General features: G+C 43.2%; 1 protein-coding gene across 2 annotated transcripts in view; it reads left to right on the forward strand.

Annotated features, from left to right (window-relative positions):
* The window catches only part of dock1 (dedicator of cytokinesis 1), a 200,906-nt gene that overhangs the window by 59,750 nt on the left and 119,264 nt on the right, over nucleotides 1-21,892 (forward strand). For both annotated transcript variants that reach the window (XM_084567048.1, XM_084567047.1), the window contains 7 exons: nucleotides 498-595; nucleotides 3,400-3,489; nucleotides 5,808-5,908; nucleotides 5,986-6,114; nucleotides 8,436-8,544; nucleotides 13,371-13,441; nucleotides 15,338-15,444. In XM_084567048.1, the coding sequence (XP_084423174.1) occupies nucleotides 498-595; nucleotides 3,400-3,489; nucleotides 5,808-5,908; nucleotides 5,986-6,114; nucleotides 8,436-8,544; nucleotides 13,371-13,441; nucleotides 15,338-15,444 (705 nt within the window). The remainder of the gene's footprint in view (nucleotides 1-497; nucleotides 596-3,399; nucleotides 3,490-5,807; nucleotides 5,909-5,985; nucleotides 6,115-8,435; nucleotides 8,545-13,370; nucleotides 13,442-15,337; nucleotides 15,445-21,892) is intronic.

The raw sequence follows: 21,892 nt of genomic DNA on the forward strand, positions 1-21,892 counted from the left end.
TTATTGGCTTCTCCTGTCAGTGGTTTTAATGTTGTGGCTGATCGGTGCATATACTAACAGTATTAGTTAAGTTGTATCAAATTTCTACTTAAATGGTTGATTGATGTCCACAAGGCTGGCATAAACAGGTCCCAAACAAACTGACACCATTTCTTGTTGTTTTCTTAAGCTCCTGATTTGATCATTTATCCAACGGTGGTCTGAGGAAGGCCTCCCTCGGGCATGATTAATCACATCATGACTCATCCTCTTGTACTTAAATTCATTTTCATGATTAAAGTAGAGACCTAATCTAATGATTAACACTATATTTGGGAAGTTTACAAGCTGACTTGGATGCAGCTGGGGAGCCTTAAACAAATTTCAGGTCCCAGCTCTCGTTACAATATGTTGATAATTGATTATCATTTCGTGCAGATTCTCATATTGTCTTCGTGCTACGTGAACATTGGCAGGGTGAACGCTACGCACTGTAACGGCTGCTCTTCTCTTTCCAGTGGACCTGCTCGGCCTGCTGAAGTGGCGCTCCAACACCAGCCTCCTGCAGCAGAACCTCCGACAGCTGATGAAGGTGGAGGGTGGCGAGGTCGTGAAGGTCAGAGGATGAAACTGTCTTCACTGCTCTGACCGCGCTTTGCAATGCGGCGCTTTTAAGACGGCAAAGATTTGAGTCCGGGGTGATTAAGTCAGGCATTGAACCATGCAACCATGCTGCACACGGCATGAGCAAAACGAGTTGATTGCCACACTGAGGAGTTGAAGGTCCACCTGAAGCTGTGGCTGCTCCATCTTCTTCCATTTATGCCCTGCAATGTTTGATTTTCTGCTGCTGAAAAAAAAAGCCAGAAACCAACATTATCTTGTGCTACACTCGTTGAAAAAACACATTGCATTTACTCCGACTACTAGAAGTCAACACGTGTTTTACCAGTTTACTATTAATGTGGAGCTGCAGCAGGAGGAAATGTTCCATTGCATTTTATTAACAGCAGTCTATTGTCTAATGGCAATTCTGCACATTCAGAGGAACATTCCAGCGTTCATCTCCAGATATTGTTTATAGAGATTACATTAGAAGTAAATATAGCAGAGCTGTGGTAATATCTTTATTTAAATGATGATGTTTGAGATTGCCTCTTTAAAGCTGGGGTAACTCCTTACGATCATAACTCACTTTCTTTTTGGAACTTTTAAATCCTTGAAAATGCACCTCATTCCTCTCGCTTGAACACAGATCAGCACAAACGCCTCCAAAAAAAAAAAATCTTAATAGCTGGTGAAACAAAGCAATCACAAACAAGAGCTTAGATTTCCTGAAAGCTCCGGCTTCCTGGCAGCGATTTCACAAACGATTTCACACCGCCTGTGAAAGACAACAGATTTTCTTTCCGGCGAGGAGGGAGAGCGTAGCGCCACGCCGCGCCTGCAGAAGGGGAGGAGATGACCTGCTGTCGGGAGGCGCGGTCGGGTCCTTTAAGTGCTCGGCGTGGGGCAGATGAATGAATCGCTCTCTAGAGAAAGTTTTGCATGGGCAGGTCGGGGGTGGGGCTGTCAGATTGCAGCTTGTCTGAAGCGGCCCTCCACCCAGATGGTTTTGAACGGACCAGATAGACGTGTCAGCCACACAGCTGGGCTATTTTATGAAACCTCAGGCGTGTGATTATTATTACCACCGCATTGGCACTCTAGGTCTTCAAATACTGCCAGGTAGGGATGCACCGAAAATTAACGGCCGAAAACTGAAAACGCACTTTCGGACCATTTTCGGCCAAATTTATCGCCGAAACAACACGGCCGAAACTACGCGGCCGAAACAACACGGCCAAAAAAGGATGTTGTGATGATGCAAGCAACAACCGCAGCAATTTAGGCCGAAAATGGCCCAAAAGTGCTTTTTCGGGTTTTCGGACGAAAATTTTCAGTGCATCCCTACTGCCAGTCTGTTGGTTTGCAATGATGTAACATTTTTATTTTGTCAACAAAGGTATGCATTGACATGGGATGTGTACTGTACATTCACTACTATGAACAAATACTAGATGATAGTCAAATAACCTCTTTATCAAGGGTTCCTAGCTGCATTTCTATCATTTTTATTTCACTGTTTCTGAGTCAACACGTCCCTCCACTGTCCTCTTTCTCAAACGCTCCTGCCTTCGCGGCGCGCAGTATGTTTGTTTCTCATTGAGAACATGATGAATCTCATCCATCCCGCGCTGACAGACCAAGCACAGTATGGAGTGATGGCTCTGTTTCCGGCTCTTTTACATCTGTTTTCACATTGCCTCAGAATTGGCTGAGTAAATGGAGCATGTTTCCCCGGAGAGGGGGAGGGGGAGGGGGAGGGGGGGCGCGGGGTGGCGGGTGTTGGTGTATATAGTTAGTGTTTCTCCCGCTACCGCTGACAGGGAAATTATTACTGTCTTCACAGAGCTATATTGGCTCATGTTAACAGATGTAAAGGGTGTGTAATGGACAGCGCGGGGCACTGACGCAGCAGCAGGAGTTCACTTGCCATTTAGTTGCACCGTACAAATTATTCAGTGATTATTGTATATCAGCTTTAAGTGAATCCATATCTTGGCTGTCCCACGTTAAAAAGAAAAGATATCCAGATCATATTTAATATAAAGTTTTTGTTTTACATGAGTGACACGTTTAAACATTGGACATCAGGACACCAGGAAAAGGCACTAGTCCAATAGAGCAGCTTTAAAGCTCGCTTCGGCATCTGTGGCCATTACCTTCTTGGTGTTGCCTAACTCCTGGCTGATAAAATAAAAAATAAAAAAATAGTCGAAGAAAGCTGAGGACAGGCAAACAGCTGGCGTCCTTTCAAGGCAACCCCCCTGTCACTCCAAGTGTCCCTACCGTTAATATGGACACCTTAATAAAAGCTAAATGAATGTACAGTTGTCGTAAATGGAGAAATTAGCTATAGAGGCCCAAACTGTCTTTTGTTAGGCTGTAAACATGTTTATTTGTTCAATAAAGTTGGTCATTTAAATGTTCAGGTCTACAGGGATTGACTTGTTTTTAGCGCCCCAAGTGACCGTTTGAGGAACTGCAGTTTTTGGCCTCATTTTTTTTCCCGCCTTCGGATGAGTCACTGTTTGTTTTGTGTTCCTTGGGATTTTTATGTCTTCTTCCACATGGCTTGTCCTATTAATTAATTTGGCCTGAAGTCATTCATCCTCTTTGGTCACAAGCTGGATGTGAAATGTCCTTCCCAAAAGAAGGAAATAAATAAATTAGAATTTAGGATTCTTAAAATAAAAATGAATTAAAATATTAATGAAAAAGTTTGTCATTTTACAGCAGGACTTTCACGACTGTGTTTTTTTTTGTCATGTTCATTCTCAGCTCGCCATAACTTGTGCTGTGCATCTGTCATTCCAGTTTCTGCAAGACACTCTGGATGCTCTCTTCAACATCATGATGGAAAACTCTGACAGTGACACCTTTGATACTTTGGTGTTTGATGCCTTGGTAAGCAAAGACGCCGGCTGTAACGGCGGAGCATTATTCACCGCTGAGAATCCTGTCAGAGGAAGTCGACACTCGAGCGCATTTTCGGCTCGGATGCAAATATGTGAATGTTGTCAAACGTTTAATGTGCTCAACCACTTTATGACGGGCATGCTCTATTTGTTGTCCAATTAGAATTCATAACAGCTACCCGTTTTCTGTTTTCAGCTGCTGGAAACTAAAAGGGTAAACAAATCATTTGTTTCTGAATAGAAGTCAGAAGCAGCCTCAAAGCATCATAAAAATAATTTGATGGACTTTTTTTACTCCTTATACCCCGTTTTAAAACAGTTGCGTTGTTACCATTAAGGGACAAATGCGTTCTCTTCAAAAGCGCCATAAAAATAGTATATGTTATTATTTTTTTCACATAAAGCTTTTAATCAACTACAGTCCTTAAGTCAAAAATACCAAATATTTAATTAATTTCAGTATTTTAACCCTTTGTGATTGCGTCCCAATCACATTTGTCACTTAATGGTAACAAGGTAACTATTTTAAAAGAAATCTGACACAACAAAAAAACTAAATTCCATCAAAATCATTGTCGTTGCTGATCATTGACATATCCAAAACTGTAATAATCCTCCCAAGAAAAATACACTTTGCATTCAGAATATTGAAAAATTGTCATGCCATCACAAACACTGGCATATAAAGGGTTACAATTCTAAAATTAGTCATTAGTCAAATATTTGGTGTTTATGATCAGGACTGAAGAGGACACTTTTGTCCCTAAGGTGTGGTTTATACCTCTGCGTCTATTTGATGGTGTAGCTACGGTGACAGCCCAGACCCTACGCAGAGCCTAATGCCCTAGCCAGACGTGCACCTCCCCAGAAATGTAACTACGCCACTGTGGCGCGGCGACACAGACCACAAGAGCTGTGATTGGTCCGCTTGGTAGCAGCGTATTTCCGCTTTAGTATTTTCGTCTGCTTCTCCATCTCCGCAATATTCTAATTGATTGTTTTGGATCAATAAAGATGGAACACATCGAGGAAAGGTTAACTGAGGAGGTCCGGAGATACAAACATTTGTATGACTCTGTGAAGCTTCTCAGTCATCCAGGTCATGATAAATCCAAAAAAGGTTCGAAAACACAACAAGCAAGTTTCAGTAGGAGTTCCTATTTAAACCTCAAACTTCCCACCAGTCCCCTAGAATTTGAAGAAGCTACTCGGATGAGTGGTGAACCGTCTTCTCATAAAAACTCTACCAGTCCGGTTGCCTTTTTGAACCTTTTTTTGGATTTGTGTGACTCGTCTTGGGCAAAATTTTGGCGATGGTTTCAGTTGCTGTCGTTGAAGGTCAAGCAGGAAGTAGAAACAAAAATGAACCCGACTAAAAAAAAGACACAGCGCTGACTGACGAGCGCACCAATGTAGGCTACGTACATAGGTTACACCGTCAGAGGTATAAACCGCGCTTTAGTGGTAACAACACAGTGTAAAACTAGAGTAATATGGAATTTGTGTTTAAAATGTCAAAATTAGCCAAAAATACACACCTTGCCAAATATTACAGCAAAAAGTACAACTACCGCTAAGTTATCAAGAAATTAAACTCTAAAAGGACACTTTTGTTTCTATTGCATGTTTATTAGAGACAACAGACCTCATTTTGGTTGGGCAAACATGTTTTGTAGGTGTCAGTAAAATATGCAGAATAAACTCCTTAGCGTCCCATATTAGAGCTGGATGTGTTCAAAGAGTACAGCTTTGAGGAAAATAGTTGGGACACCTGCATTTTGGTTAACACAACACTGTAGTGCAGTCCAGAAGTTTGCATATAATTCACACTCGATCGATTCACGGAAGGACATGGAGACACACTACATCACATGTGCGATCACTGCTACATTGATCTACATAATGCTTATAATACCAGGGTAGCATTTTCACAGAATCAAAAATAAATTAGCGAGCTTGGATGTCCATTACAGAACTTTGTCAACTCTTTGGCTTCAAATACCGGATTAATTACATGACAAAGTATCCGACTCAATCCTATCTAGCGTGCCATCGCCTAACATCATGGGGTACATCTCAAAGGAGCAGTTTTCTCTTTTACACAGAGGAGGTAGAAATTGTGTCGCGGGGTGTCCTAGATTATCTGCAGACTGGAGAATTGAGAGAAAATGGCTTTCTGCTCAAACGCAATCTTGTCTAATTTCCCAATCTATTTCGGCATATTGAGTAGGACCGTCCGTTTTTCCGCTCTCCAACATGAGGGCGCGTGCTGTACATTTTAATGAACATGTCTTTGTCCTCTGACAGGTCTTCATAATTGGACTCATAGCAGACAGAAAGTTCCAGCACTTTAACCCCGTCCTGGAGACCTACATCCGGAAGCATTTCAGCGCGACGCTTGCGTACACGTGAGTTAACGTCGTTCGGTTTAACTCATTTCATGAGCGGTGCGTTAGTCAGACTCTTTCTGTGATTGCTCTCGTAGGAAGCTGACCAAAGTTCTGAAGAATTACGTGGACAACGCGGAGAAGCTGACGGAACAGTTGCTGAAGGCCATGAAGGCTCTTGAGTACATCTTCAAGTTCATTGTGCGCTCCAGAGTCCTCTTCAACCAGTACGTACCAGTGAACACATAATATGCACACCGTTTCCCATACAGTGTCACTACTATGGTGGCCCACCAAGGTCTAATTTACTCCGCCGTGGTCTCATAACGAGTCAGTAATGTCTTTGAACGTTTCAAACAACGTTGTGCTTGCATTGTTTTTCCTATTGCTCCTGAAAACATCTCTCCCATGGATGGACATGGACCTTCTGAGGGTGTTCTGTGGTGTCTGGCAACAGAATAGTGGGGGACCCTTTAGGTCCTATGTGCTGAGGGGAGGGGCCTCTGTGGATCGTCCCGCAGATACTTGATCAGTTTGGGATCTAGTGAATTTGGAGGCCTGGTCAACACCTTGTGCTGTTCTTCATGTTTTTTGAGTTGTTCCTAAAGCGTTTTTTGTGTCCGTGTCAGGCCGCATCCTGCTGGGGATGGCTGCTGCCATCATGGACTGTCATTACTATGGGGTGGGGGTGCCTGGTCTGGTCTAGGTGGGTGGTACAAGTCTACGTAACATCCACATGAATGAAGGCCAGGTCCAAAAGTTTCCTAGCAGAACATTGAATTGTCACAAGATGGTCAATGTTATTCACTTCCCCTGAGAGTAGTTTTAATGTTGTGGCTGATCAGTGTGCATGAGTCTTTTCAGATTGTCTTGTAATGTATAAATGTATAGTTTTCATGTTTTTATTGCTGCAGTGCTTTTAACCATTCTATAATAACATCAGCGTTGTATGCATCATTGATTGTGTTCTCCACATCTGTGGAATAAAGTTGAAAGGGGTAAAAGTGAATAATCGTTGCGTGAGGTAATTTCTGTGGATGTATTTATAATTGGTTGTGGGGATGTTAAATGGGTGATAACGTTGTGGAGCCATGGAATGAAGCCGCTGGTGGCTGATGGGCTGATGTATGATCCTGGACTAATTGAGTGTGCAGAGTTTGATTGGTTTTCCGTCCAATGTCTAGAGGACGCTCTGTCCTCTGCCTCACACATCAGGCCACGGGAATATCACTCTATGATTTCAGAGCTGCCCATGTTCAGCGTGTGCTAAGTGGCCTCTTTTGCAGGTGACTAATAATTAACCTGCTTTTTGTTTTGTCATCGCCGAAGCACCGCGTTCGGTTGGTTTCCAGTATCGACTCTCTCGGGTCCTTGCTGCCGAGTCGGAATCAGAGTTTGAAATTCTTCCCAAGTGTAAAGTTGTGGGAGCCTTTCATGTGGGTCTGAGAAGAAGGTGCAAAGGCTACATCAGCAGTGCTTGGCTTTTCAATCTGACCCAGCGGAACATTTCTATGAAATTGGAAAGCAGCACCGCAATCAAAGAGCTTCTCCCCTGTGACATGAGACCGGTGTGGCTGTCCAGTGCTCTCCCTGAGCCCCTTGGTGCTGCAGGTGAGCAAGCAGCTTGAAGTAATTGTTGTTGTGGGAGCTCTGAGACGGATGCCTCTAATCCCATGATTCCTGTAAGCCTTCAACAGTGACTATCCTGTACCATGTAATACCCGCAGCCCCGTGAGATATTGTGGCACCACGAAAACCCTCCTCTGGAAGAAGACCGGTGAAATCTCGTGCGGCGGGGGGGAAATCAGAACCCATCACCTGTCTTTGACCGGCCTCCCTCTGCTTTCGCTTGTAATTTCAGATCCGACTGGTTGACACACTTAATTACTTTGCACCGAGTACAGCGCGGCTCATTTCCAATTAATAACCAGTTTGTGGAGATTTATGAGCTCTGCAAGTGGGATAAAAAAGCATTTGCATTTTTGGAGGATTACGCAGCAAGCCGTGCTCTGTGTTCCTCGTACACTTAGATAATTGGGGAAGTGTTTTCTGCAGTTGTTGTGCGATCATTGGCTTCTGGTTGCCACAGTCTCTGGGCAGCATTTGCTCCACATAACCGAACTTACAGAAGAGGCATTAGCAATTCTGCACCCAAGACGGATTAGAAAGTAAAGCCTGCGAACCCTAACGTGACATTTGCTCACGATTCTCCGTGCATAGTATTCCGGGAGAGTCATTAGCATAGATCATTAATTTTTCTGATTTTTGTTTCCACATGACAGCAGGCAGGTGCTTCAGGGTCTTGTCATGTTGTTTTAAATGCTAATCTGGCTGGCAGCAAGAGTGATGTCTGCGGTTCCGATCCAAGAATATTTGCATTGATAACGCGCGCACGGGCCTTTTCTGCTGCCTGCTTTTAATGATTTAACAGGGAAGCATCAAACTCTTGTCATTTCCAGCACGAGCAGGGTCTGTTTACACGGGGATGAAACAAACGACAGCCTTGTGATCATCTGCCAGTGTAATTCTCTACTCCTTCTCCTCCCAGGCTCTACGAGAACAAAGGAGAGGCCGACTTCATGGAGTCCTTGAGGAACCTTTTCACATCCTTTAATGACATGATGAACAGTAATTCAGAGAACACTGCCATGGTGAAGGTAGGCTTATTATCGCGCACGGCCGGCTGCATGTGAGCGCTCAAACCCAGCGCCGAAAAACGCCCGCTGCCGCGTGAATAGTAAATAAATCTGGTGTGATTAGCTGCGGATGACATTTCTGTAATTGGAAATGCATGTGTCTTTAAAATATAAACTAATGCAGCAGGTGATTAGACATTAATGTCAGGGATTCTCCATGTCCTGTGTACTCTTTGTTCTCTTTCCTTGTCTCTCTGTGCGGATTTTTCCAAATCTATACTCTCTAATTCTCTCTATGTAAACTTGTTAGAGCTGCACCTAAAATAGAATGATGAATAAGTATTTAAAATAGTTAAAGTAATGAATAATTAGTTTCATACTTCTCTAATATCTGTGTAATAAACATGAAACTACAGCCAGGAAGTCTGTTAGCTTAGTATAAACGCTGGAAATGAGAGGAAACTATTAGCCTCTTTCCAAAGCTAACAAAATCCACTTACCAGGGTTTCTAAAGCATGCTAACTAAGACATAGTATTTTTCATTTTTTTATGAAATCTGCGCAAAAAGCGGTTGCGGCTTTAAGTGGGGTTATGGCCCGCCCGATTTATGCTCTGGGCCAACGTATAATTCATCCCATAATCCACTTTAAAGTCATAAATTGACATTTTTATGCTTTGAGCAGATTAAACAAACAAGATTTGAATAAGTGAGATTTAGAGGAACTCGGAGCGGGTTTCGGTACGTGCGGACATAGCCAGGCTTTCTGCTAACCTTCACGTTTTCAGTCTTTACACTTAGCTAGATTAATCCAACCATATGCTGACTAGAGGAATTATCTCTTCTGATTTTACTTTACAAAAGATGGTATTGTATTAATTAAAGCTCGAGCGAGGAACGTTTGATGGTGAATTCATAGAACCTAAGTTACATTCATGACTTCCGTTCCCCTCTTGATCTCTGCTGCGTTGCTAGTTGACGTAAAATGTGTTACTAAAGCTGGGGACACGCTACACAACTTTAAGAGTCTTTACAGATTTTGAAAAGACTACGAGTACACACAAACAGACTGGAGATCAGCAGATTTTTGTAGGATAACTGAAAGACTGGGGATCACGCACTTAAAAACTGCACCTGATGAGGGATCACAGACTACATGCTTTGTCAAACCAACTGAAGCCAACTAAACGCATCAAACTCTCGTGCAAACTCTGTTCAACATCGTTGTTTTGATATTCCCGCTGCTTCCCGTCATCTCCTGACACTACTTCCTGTCCCTCTCATATTCCATCGGTGTTGGCAACACATGCTTGCGGTTGGGGCGCCAATCAGTTCACGCTACCCGATTGCGTCCGGATTCGGCTCAAAAAATTCACACATGTTTGACTGCAACTTACCCCCTTCACCCCCTCTCACACTAAAAGATTTTTGATGCCGACAATTAACGCAGACCGACGCAGACTTCCCAAACTGGGAAAAAATAAATAAATCTTGTAGTGTGTCCTCCGATTTAGTGTGCACCCATGCTAGGACAACAGATTTAAAACATCGGACTGTGCTGCAGGCTACAGAGAGAGACCTACCTGGCATGAATCAGCTTAATCAGCATTGTGCAAACATGTTAGGCAGTAAGTCCTGTTACTACAACTATAAAAAGTAATAAATGTTCATATGAAAGGTAGAAAACACCCTCTCGGCCGTGGAATAGAAGCTGCCTTTTGACAATCGGCTAGGTATTTTTTCGTGCAGCTCTAGCCTTTCAGGAGTGACCTTGCCTCTGCACATTATGCATGTTTGTTCTGTGTTGACTTCTCTTGTTTGTCTGTACCTCTATGTGTGTATTCGTGTTTTTCCTCCCTACGTTTCACCTTGACTGTCCCGATGTTTGGGTCTCCTCTGGTCCTCTGCTCTTTAGCTGCTCCTTAAGGTATTTATGTTTTCTGGCTTTCTCCTTCTACCTTTAAGCTCTCTGTGTTTTATTTTTCTTCATGCATTTCATCGTCTTTGACCCTAAACCCAGTGACCCGAGACTGGAAACAAACCACAAGAATATGTTTTTTTTTGTTAGTTTGCAAAGTCACACTCAGAGCCTCACACACACAAACACACACATTCACACACGTACACTTATGCTTTTAGAGATAACATAATCAGGAGATGCATGCACCTCGGCACACCTACAGTAGATCCATGTGCACACTCAACCATACGAGAGGCTCAGGAGTCAATTAGGAGTCAGTTGCTGTGTAATTGGGTGAGATATTAGCTTTACTGTCAGTAAATTAAAAACTGATCTTGAGGAACGGGCATGGAACCGAGGAATCCTGGTTTTCTTCCCAAATCCACCCTTGTGAAAGCACTGTGACAGGTGGAAGCTAATGAGCGGTCCCATTATACCGCTCTGGAAAAAAAAAAATAAAAAAAGCCAGAATCCTGATGAACATCTGGACAGAGCTGCACACAAGAATGCGAAAACTTTGATAAACACACACACGCTGTTAAAATTTGATAAACACACACAAGCGCATGACTCCCTTGACTGTGAGGTACATACGGAGGGGGGCATGTATCCCAAAACTTCACGCAAAACATCCCAACACTACAGGTGGGAATTTAGTTGTTGTCGAGAACAAAGTGAAAAAAGACATTCTGTTAAAATTGCTTCTTTTTTATTTTTTATCAAAAAAGAGGCTTGATTGCGAACTGATTCAAAGTCAAACACTGTATTTGTTCTCACTTCATAACTCCGTCTTCCTGCAGCGAGAGGTTAAAGTGTAAGATTGTGCATATTAAAGCGCTAAAAATGTAATAAGATGAGAGTAGATTAAAGCCAGATTTTATTTGGATCCAACTTCAGTTTTACTCTGAAGTTCTCCTCCGTCCTGTGTGCGCGGAATTAATCAAAAACCGTCCAGGCGAAATTTAACGTCACAACATTTACTTTAGTCAGTATCTTTTTTTTTTTTTACCACCCTTGATTTGAAAAGTGCTCATTATCTATCAAATTCTTTTTAGAGATAAACTCTTTCACAGTGATAATTAGTGGATTGTACCGGGTGAAGTCCAATGGGCTACATCTGTACGGCCAATCAACCTCCAGGAGACAGACTGGCACTGTGGCTAATTTGCACAGATGCTGTGTAAACACCTCAACCCACCTTGGCTGGCTGGAGAGGGAAGCGTCAGCTTGGTTAATCGTTCCCGTTATTAATGGATGGCTCTGTAATCAGTCACTGCATGCAACACTTGATGACTTCATTATAGTGTTGATGGGCAAATGTTCTGTAAATCCTATCCGGCTGTTCCTGTCAAGCTGTCATTACAGACGCATCTTTTATTGAGCCCAGTTTATTTACCACAGAGTCGGACCTGCCGAGAGATGTATACTCAAGAGTTGAGCTTTAGTTTGTGGGGTTTATAGACCTACATAATGTTAAGTGTGAGAATCAGCGACTGGGATAAAGGTCAAGTTTTAGGTTTTATGCTACTCGAGGATGAGGTTATTAGATATTGGTAGGCAAATGTCAAGGTCACTTTACATTTGCCTAGAATTCAAGGGTCAAGTAAATTTTATTTGTATAGCGTCAACAACAATACAAATTGTCTCAAGATGCTTTACAACACAGAGTTTGAAACCCGGCCTGAGACCCCCAGGCCATAGCCTGATGTGCACCTCCCCAGAAATGTAACTACGCGTCGCACCTACGCAGACCGCAAGAGCTGCGATTGGTCCGCTTGGTTGTAGCGAGTTTCTGCTTTGGTATTTCCAGCTGGTTCTCCATCTCCGCAATTTTTTAATTGATTGTTTTTGATCAATAAAGATGGACCACATTGAGGAAAGGTTAACTGGGGAGGTTTGGAGATACAGCACATTTGATTGACCCGTCTTGGGCGAAATATCGGCGAAAGTTTCGGTCGCTATTGTTGAAAGTGAAGCAGGAAGTAGGAACAAAAATGAACCCGACTGGCTAAAAAGACACAGCGCCAACTAGCGTTTGGGTGGCTTCTTTACAGAGCGAGCCAGACTGATGAGCGCACAAGTATAAATGGCTTGTACCGGCGTAGGCTATGTATGTAGGTTACGTATGTGGTTAGGGTTAGGGAGGACCCATTTGCTTGAGGCCGGTTGGGTAGAGAGAGAAAAAGAGAGAGAGAAGGTAGCAGTAGGAGGAACGAGATAAACATACATCTGTCATATATACACACATACATCTGACTACAGCGTACATCTAGAGTCAAGGGTCATTAGGTGTTAAAGGGTCAAAGTCACTGTGACGTCCGTCCCATTCTTGTGACCGCAATGTCTCATTCAACCCCTCGAGGGAATTTCCTCAGATTTGACTCAAATGTTCACTCAAACTCGGGAACAAACTGAAAAGTAAAAGATCGCTTTGATCTTAAAGAACTTTTTGGCGGCCATAACTCAGGTCATGAACGCAGCATCTCAGAAGGGAATTTCTTCAAACTGAAGGCCAGAAAACTGACAGAATTTCACACAAATGCGATGAAGTGCTGACATTTTATATCCAAAAGGTGAAAGGCTAACTTCACCGTGACAGCTTCATCTAAAACACCTCACAGAGCTGCTGTCGCCACATACGGTTTAGTATTTTATATCGATCTGGGCAGATTAACTGTAGATGTAAACTTCAACAGCCATTTGGTGGTAATTCTGGTCATTTTTCTTGGTCATCAAGTCTTTGTCCTAATTTGCGCCCCACATTGCTTGCCTGTGGAAAATACTGCATTACATCATGTGGGTTGGAGTAACTTGTAAATGTTAATACATGACTTACGACCCATTAAGTTAAAAGATGAACATGACCTTTCTCTTGCTTGTCTGGTAAAGGGTGCTGCACTGAAGCATGTTCCCACCATTGTCAACGACGTCAAGCTGGTCTTTGATCCCAAGGAACTGAGGTAAAGTCACATGTTTTACCACATATTGCTATTCTTCTTTACGGTCAATAAAAGATATACCTGTACCAGTCAATTATAGTCTGACAGGAGTATGTAGACATAGAGTGGAGCTTACTGAACCATAACGGATCATGCGGCTTTCTATGAACCCTTTATGTATGTCCTTCTGTGAGCAATGTTAATGCAAATATGAAAAATATTCACATTAAAAGCAAATGTTACTTTGTGAGGGGTACATCTGTATTCCTTTTATTGTTTGAAGCTTCTGGTTGAATTAAAATTTCAAAAGTATATTAAGACAAGCTAATTGTTTGTCTGCCTCTCCTCACCTTGGGCTTCTTTTTATTCAGCAGTTCAACTTCCACTATCTTTACTTGCTTAAACATCTTCAGGTTGCCTTGGAAACTCAAACGTCCATTTCACTCAGGGCTGTCCACCGAGAATGTGATCTGGTATAGCTTCATTCTTAAGGAAAAATTACCTATGAAGTGTCACATGCAGATGAATAGTTTATTGCTGACACTAATGCCTCTTTTCATGTTTGCTTGGGAGGAGACACATTCATGTCGACAGCAATGGATTGAGAAAATCAATGTGTTGCTTCTGACCAGGCTGGATCTTATATTTGCCAATAAACAAAAAACCTAAACCACTCTTCTCTTAACTTCCTTCTATCGAAAGCTAGGAGATAGGTCAAATAAAAAGTTCTAGAGCCCCGCTCCGTTTGCCCATGTGCAGCACCAGCCATTTCCACAGCAGACTCTGGGACATGCTGAACTTTGAGGTTCCTGGCCCCCACTACTACTGCTCCACCACTGTTTCAGCCACAGTGGAGTCTTCAGTCGAAGGTGGAGGGCAGTGGTTTAGTATATCCGTTCTCTCTTCCATGTACCTTTCGTCTACTCAAAACTCCCTGGCCTTATTTTTCCCCCCTCCCCTTCCTTCCTTCTCAATTTATTTCACCATTTAGAGCATATGTCCTTCTCGGTATGTGTCAGTGCTTCTTTGGTTTCAGTCAAACTGACAATAATTTTGATAAGACACATATAAAACATTTTGACCAATAACTGTCCTAGTTGTGTTTAAACAATGGAATCCTATGCTAATGAGCTACATGTTTGACTACAGTATACAGTTTACCATTTTAAGTCTGAAGATGAAATTTCCGTCCACCAACAATGAGCTGAGAAAACGTACATCCTTTCCGTAGTTAAAAAGTGAACAGCCAGAAAAAAAAGGAAAGCTTTTGAAAAAGCTGTGCTCCTCATGAACCATTCAGCTACCCATAAATCACGGGCCCCGGCTCTTTATCCCGCCTGAGCAAAGGTGGCATCAGCTGTTCCTGTTGTTAGCTCAAACCTGGCCGTGCTGGAGGAGACTAAATTGAAGCCTCGTGGGGGGTGGGGGTGTTTCATCCCCTGCCAGAGCCCTTTCTCTGCTCCTTGAGCCTCAGCTTGCCAGCATAATGAGCATGCAGCCTCTTCATTGAGGAGAAAACGGTCAGCCTTTATGTGTGTGCATAAATGGGGATTTGCCTTTTAGGCTTGGGAACTGTTGAATGTGGAAAGTTTGATCTTTTTTTGACCTATGTGTTGTTTCCCTTACTGAGAACCATTACTTACCAGTGTAAAAACTAACCCTATCCCTGTAAATCACCCTCTTTGTCACTGATTTGCAGTCCATCCTAGGTCAGTGTTCTGGGTCAGATGACCACTCTTCATTACATCACGCTGTATATTGTCCACCTCAAGCCATAATACCTGAAAAGCACCCGTGTGCAAGGCTTTCAATTGCGTTTTTTGGTTGATAGCTCATGGTTGGAAGCAGTCAACCAGCCCAGAATGCCTGATCAGTTTGACCTTTTTTTTTTTATTGTCCCCCCTCCTGTCTCCACAGCAAGCTGTTCACAGAGTTCATCCTAAAGGTCCCTCTGGGTCGCCTGGTAAAACACAAGCTAGACTGTCTGATTGACATAGTCCACAGCGATCTCTTCACTCATCACGGTGAGAGCACACACACACAAACACACACAAACTGTACTCACGGATCTTCAGTTCATGCACCTTCACTCACGGTTCAGTAATATAGGCAATCACGCACACCACCTGCTGCCCCTGTGCAGACCTGTGTGTGCCCATGAAAAAGGCAATTGGTGAGGTATAGTGAAAATCCTTCTTTTTTTTTTTTCTAAAATCACCTGGACTTGTCTGAATCTGGAAATCAGGCTTCTCATTTTCACAGTATTCGAGTCTCAGCAACTCCTCTTTTCTTTATTTGGTTATGTGATACTTTTTCCTTAAGTGTCTTTATCGGGTCATTCCTAATCTCATATTTCGGCACGTTCAGTATTCCTTTTCAAAACTACAATCGGTGATGCAGTAACTGAAAACTGTTGTAGTTCTTAGACCTCTCTACGTCAGGGTCGATACTTTACCGGCACTCACAGAAACTTCAGTGGGTGGCTGGGGCTCAGGTGGTAGAGTGAGCTGTCCGCTAATCGCAGGGCTGGAAGTTTGATCCGAGGGGTCCTTTGGACAGACACCGAATCCAAAGTGGCCATCCATGCAGAGAAACATTGTAAAGCTTTGAGTTCCACTAACATAGACAAGGTAGGAAAGTACTATATTGGTGGAGGAACTTTTGAACCTGGCATTCATTGGTGTGGATGTTACTTAGACATGTAGCACCCACCTAGACCAGACCAGGCACCCCCACCACATAGCAATGACACTCCTTGATGGCAGCAGCCAAAAACGCTTTAGGAACTACTAAAAAAACATGAAGAACATCACAAGGTGTTGGCCTGGCCTCCAAATTCACTAGATCCCAAACTGATCGAGTATCTGTGGGATGATCAACAGAGGCCCCTCCCCTCAACCCATAGGACCCAAAGGCCTCCCACGAACAACATTCTGTTGCCAGACACCACAGGACACCCTCAGAAGGCCCATGTCCATTCTCTGATGAGTCACAACTGTTTTGGAGGCACAAGGGCGACCTACACAATATAAGGGACGTGGTTTTAATGTTATGGCTGATTGTTGCATGTGTGACATCGTTTTATGATATGCAAAATCAAACACAAAAAATGGCCTCGAGGGTTGAGTTGCAAGTCAACCTCAGGGAGTCACTACAACTGTTTTGCCAAAATACAAACATCCTACATTCATACAACACTAGATGACAGTGTATTTTTGCCGTGTTGTAGCAGTGTGAAATGTGAAAGGCACATTGTAGAGGTAGTTAATTTAAAAATGTACCTCCAGCCTCTGCAGCCAGGCTAGCCTGTGGCGAATTGCAGACACGACCCAGCAGTAGTGATGTTCCAGGGCCGAGCAGTTTTGCCAGAGGCGCCAGTCCTGTGAGGCCACGCTAGGTTAGGTCCCGATTTAGAGACAAACGCACTCTCGTAATGTCTTGTGGGGGGGAAATGAGATGCAAATTTCCCATTCCAGTCGAATAGCAGCAGTGTCTTTGTTTTGCCTGCAGGGACGCGCCTTTGAGCAACTGAATAACAGCGGACGACCACTTTCAAGGCTGGTCTCTGCCTCTGCATTATCTGGAGATGTTCAGCTCGGTGGGAATACGCAGGAAACAAATGATGATATAGTACTCTATATAGACTATTTGTAACGGGAAGTTTGTCCTAGTCAATAATGTTTGATATTGCACATACCACAGTGTAAATGCCACTGCCTTCGACTTAACGATCCACCCGTTTTCATATCTTTGAAATATAAAATTGTCTGATTGGTGATTTGGCCAGTTTAGTGAGTAACTATTGAAGGGCAGTGCTCAGTTCACCATCCTCTGGTCATTACTATTGATCTGTTGGTGTAATTGTTGACAGGGAAGCCTCCCCGATGCTTGTGAATGGCTTCTGATCAGCGGGAGGAGTTATTTCTGTTATGCGGCCATGGATTATTCCACAGTGGCTCCATGCACACACGCTTTGAACTTCTCCGGTCGTCTCTCAGGCGCATTACGTGTTTTCAAACTGTGCGAAAGCAGTGATAGAGAAACCCTAATTGCCAAGCAAATTTAGTCTTTTCCGCCAGTTTACAGCTGGGCTTCACTTTGGAAATGCTTAATTAAAGATGATAACCGCTGCCACGGGCAAATGAGTTGGCCGGAGAGCTTTTAAGGTGGTCTAATCAACTGTAGTAAATACTTATACTCATGGGGCACATTGTTGGTTGCGGTCTGACCTGCAGGTGGTCCCTGAAAGGTTCACTTGTAAGTCAATCCCAAATTGAAACGTACAGGAATGCTTGCAGGAAAATGAAAGCACGGCAACAGACGTCTCAAACTTTCTGCAGTTTCCACATACTCATAAATATGCTCTGAATGTGCTCGTTGATGTAAATGTTCTCTTCCCTGTAGGCTGCGCAGTAATTAAATTAGTATATCTCAGTCCCCAGCGGGCTTAATTCTGCTCAGAATTACCGCTTTAGAGAATACACCGTCATCCCTTTTCTCTGGTTTTCATGTATATGTTTAAAATTCAAATCCAATTATTTTTTTAAATGTAATGCCATTGTTAGCTTCAGCGTTGTTGAGGTAGAAGGAGCGTGCAGGACGGGGGCCTAAATCACTCGCAAATGGGCTCATTGGACGGCGGCAAATAGCCACCTGTTCACTTGGCCTGCGTTAAAGTGGGAAAAGCAACCGCGGCATCTGAAATCTGTTTGTCCAGGAAGTTTGAGGCAAGCGCACATGGCCTCGCTTGATAGTTCCAGTCTGCTTGCCGCGCTCCCGCCCTGCTTCAAACGCAACAGTGGGCGTACGTCTGCTCACGTGTCCGTTTAGCCGCCTGTCTGTCTGTCTTTGTGGGTTGCCGCCTGCGTTTATTTTAAATTTTGTGAGGAGGCGCATAGAGAAAGAGGATTGTAGGCCTGTAAAAAACAAGGTATTAAATACTCCACACAATGTTAGACGCCCTCAGATAGGAGATTTGCTTTTGTGTTCAACCGTTGGAAGATTAGGAAGCACACACACACACACACACACACACACACAGATAAATGAAAGCACAATTCCCCTTTAAGCTGTGTCAGGAAGATAACTCGCCGCGCTGATCCACAACACCAAAGATATTTCAGTGCAGACATGGTTGTCACTGTGTAACAGGGCTAGCCAACATGGAACAAACCCTTAACTCCAATAGCATTTCTTTCCAGGTATACACAACTGAAAGCTTAATGTGAATAATTAGCTTTTTCTGATTTGTGCGTGATCCCAACTCAAAGTGCTGCCTTGGCAAAATGACAATTTTGACCAGTATTGTGTGGAGCATCACGGCCACTTCTACAGGGTCAGCAAAACTAGAGGGCAAGGATAAATGCCAATGCTTTTGTCCATCTTGTAAAGCCTTCCAGCATCTTTCGTTCAGTGTGCCTGAAAGGATGTGATGTTTGAAGCCGGGCATGTAATCTGCTGTGGACAGACATGGTCCTCAGAGGATGAATGTTCTTGACCTTGATGACCTCTTGTCTTGTCATGTAGCACAGCACTCAGTCCAGCATGTTAAGATCTTTGCTGAGTAACATCACGCTCCACTGATGCGCCAAGACCCTAGTGCCGTGGCCTGACGTGCACCTCTGGTTGCGTCACGGCAATGCAATGCAGGCCGCAAGAGCTGAGGTTGGTCCGTTTCGTAGTAGTAGCGTGTTCTCGCTTTAGTATTTCCGGCTGCTTCTCCACCTCCGCAATATTTTTGAATTGATTGTTTTGGATCAATAAAGCTGGAACACATCGATGGAAAGGTTAGCCGAGGAGGTTTGGAGATACAAACGTTTGTACGACTCGCCTTCGGTAAAAAATCGGCAAAAGTTTCAATCGCCATTGAAACTGGTGAAAGTGAAGAAGAAGTGGAAACAAAAATGAATCTGACTGGCAAAAAAGACACACCGTTGACTGCCGTTTGGGTGGCGTTTTTACAGAGCAACCCGGACTGACAAGCGCACAAGTGGCTCGCACTGGCATAGGCAACATACGTAGGCTACGTACGTAGGTTACAGCGTCTATGTCCTGCAGAGGTATAAACCGTGCTTAAGAGTGACCTTTTCTGGCTTGAAACTTTCACCTTGAGCCAAGCATCTGACTTAATATTCAACTGATCTCCAAGTTGAGCCCGAGTCTTACGAAACATCTGCTGCATGTTCTTGAAGCCTCTTACAACTCCGCCCGTAATTACACTGTGTGTACCACATCCAAGAGTCCAGCAGCTTTGTTAGATTTCCTAGATGCTTCTAATGCTAATGATGTAACTGATGCACTAATCAGCACCCGAGACATCTCCGGGAGTCTTTATTTGTTACATTTACAATTACTGAAAAACGCATTCATTACCCTTTTATTAAAGAGCCTCGTCATTGTCTCTGTGTGAGGCTTCGGCTTGTGCTTAATCAGTCAGAGGTGTGGTTCGGTGTTTTTCTTGCGGATGAAAGTATTGACTTCCTTTTCCATTGTCCGTCCCTAGGGAGCTGCTCCGCACTGCTCTGTTTGGCATGCATTTGCTTTAGTGAGGGGTCGGAGAATGTAAAACAGTGACTGGATTCATGTTTAATACCTCAGGGTATTGTTTATTAAGAGGTCGTCATAGTTCATGCCGTTTGTTGCGTTGCTTCCCGCTGTTTATCACTTGGCCTTGAGCACTATTTGGAATTGGTAAAGCTCTTATGTATGTTTGCGCGGTTTGACGAGCAAAGAAGTAAGAATTTTATTTGGCCGAGATCAATGCAAGCAAAAAGCTTGTATTGATTTCAAATTAAAATCCGTCCCTTTTTAGAGCAGAAGTCTCCCTCCGCCTCCGTCACTGTAAAGCTTGCTGTGGTACTGTTGTTCACGTGCTGCGCCGCAACACTAGTGAGGATTTCACTTGACCTACTGCTCCATTGTTCTTGTTCTTATCTCTTAAGAGGACAGTCTTATCAATATTTTGCCTTTGTGTCTAGAGAGTATGTGACAGTACTCTGCATGGGGGTAATTTAGAAGTGTTCTGTGTGTTTTTTTTATGATGCCTCATTTCTTTGCCATTATTTTCTAGCAGATGGGTTGTTATAGGCTTAATTAGGTTCAATAAGGCATATGTAGAAACATAAGTGATTTTACGAACATATATTGATCCAGCATAACATTATGTCCTAATATTGTGTAGGTCCTCCTTGTGCCTCCAAAATAATTGTGACTCATCAGAGAATGGACATGGGCCTTCTGAGGGGGTCCCGTGGTGTCTAGCAACAGAATGTTGTTAGTGGGGGGTCCTTAGGGTCCTATGGGTTGAGGGGAGGGGCCTCTGTGGATCATCCCACAGATACTTGATCAGTTTGGGATCTAGTGAATTTGGAGGCCAGGTCAACACCTTCTGCTGTTCTTCATGTTTTTTTTTTAGTTGTTCCTAAAGCGTTTTTGTGTGTGTGCCTGTGTCAGGCTGCATCCTGCTGGGGATGGCTGCTGCCATCAAGGAGTGTCATTGCTATGGGGTGGGGGTGCCTGGTCTGGTCTGGTCTAGGTGGGTGCTACATGTCTAACTAACATCCATACCAATGAATGCCAGGTCCAAAAGTGTGGTATTGTCACAAGATGGTCAATGTTATTACAGTATCATCATCTTATAAAGCTAAAGTGACCTCAGTTGCATATTATGCACTATATATATTTTTTGATCAAAGCACTGGAATTGAAGCCTTGTGATTGGTTTGTCACTTTATAGTCAGGTTCAGGTGTAGAGACCAGGACGAAAAAGTAACTTAAGTGGCTAATAATCTAAATAATAGCCCAATCAAAGTAAAAGCACCTCAGAAAACTATTCAAAGATGTTCCACAGAGAGGAGAACCCCTTTACACATGTCAAAATAAGTTCTATTCTCATTGATATTCTCGGGCGTGTAAACACAAATTCCATCTCATCTGAACATTTTATTTGCCCATGTAAGCAATTCAGTTGAAAACTCTAATTAAAATCATTTTAGTTGAATTCTCGCAGACTTACAAAGGCTGATTAAAAACCGCAACCAAATCTTAATGACCCTCATTTGGACCGTAGGTTATCAGTTTATATTATAATACGACAGCGTGCAAGAAAAAAGTTAATATGATTGCTTTCCACTCCGCTAACCTCTTAAATTTCCACTTAACCTTATTTATACATCATCCTCTAACCAAAATGACTCCAGTATTTGTCCCTTGGCTTTACATATGAACCCCACACATGGAGGAAAAAGAACCCTGGCTCATCATTGCTGTCCTCTGTCTGAACTGCCAACCAAATGTTCTGCCATCTGCACATGGAAACAGACTTTTTGAAGTTGCTGTTAACGCAAACCGGCTGGTTGAATGTTGTGCAGAATTAAAATGAATACAATTATTACTCTCTACTGCCTCGGGGCAGGGGGTACACATTTTGTAATATTCATTCACTGAGCCTTTGTTATGGTAAACATGCTTTAT

Source organism: Chelon labrosus (assembly GCF_963514085.1).
Source record: "Chelon labrosus genome assembly, chromosome: 19".
NCBI classification, from domain to species: domain Eukaryota; kingdom Metazoa; phylum Chordata; class Actinopteri; order Mugiliformes; family Mugilidae; genus Chelon; species Chelon labrosus.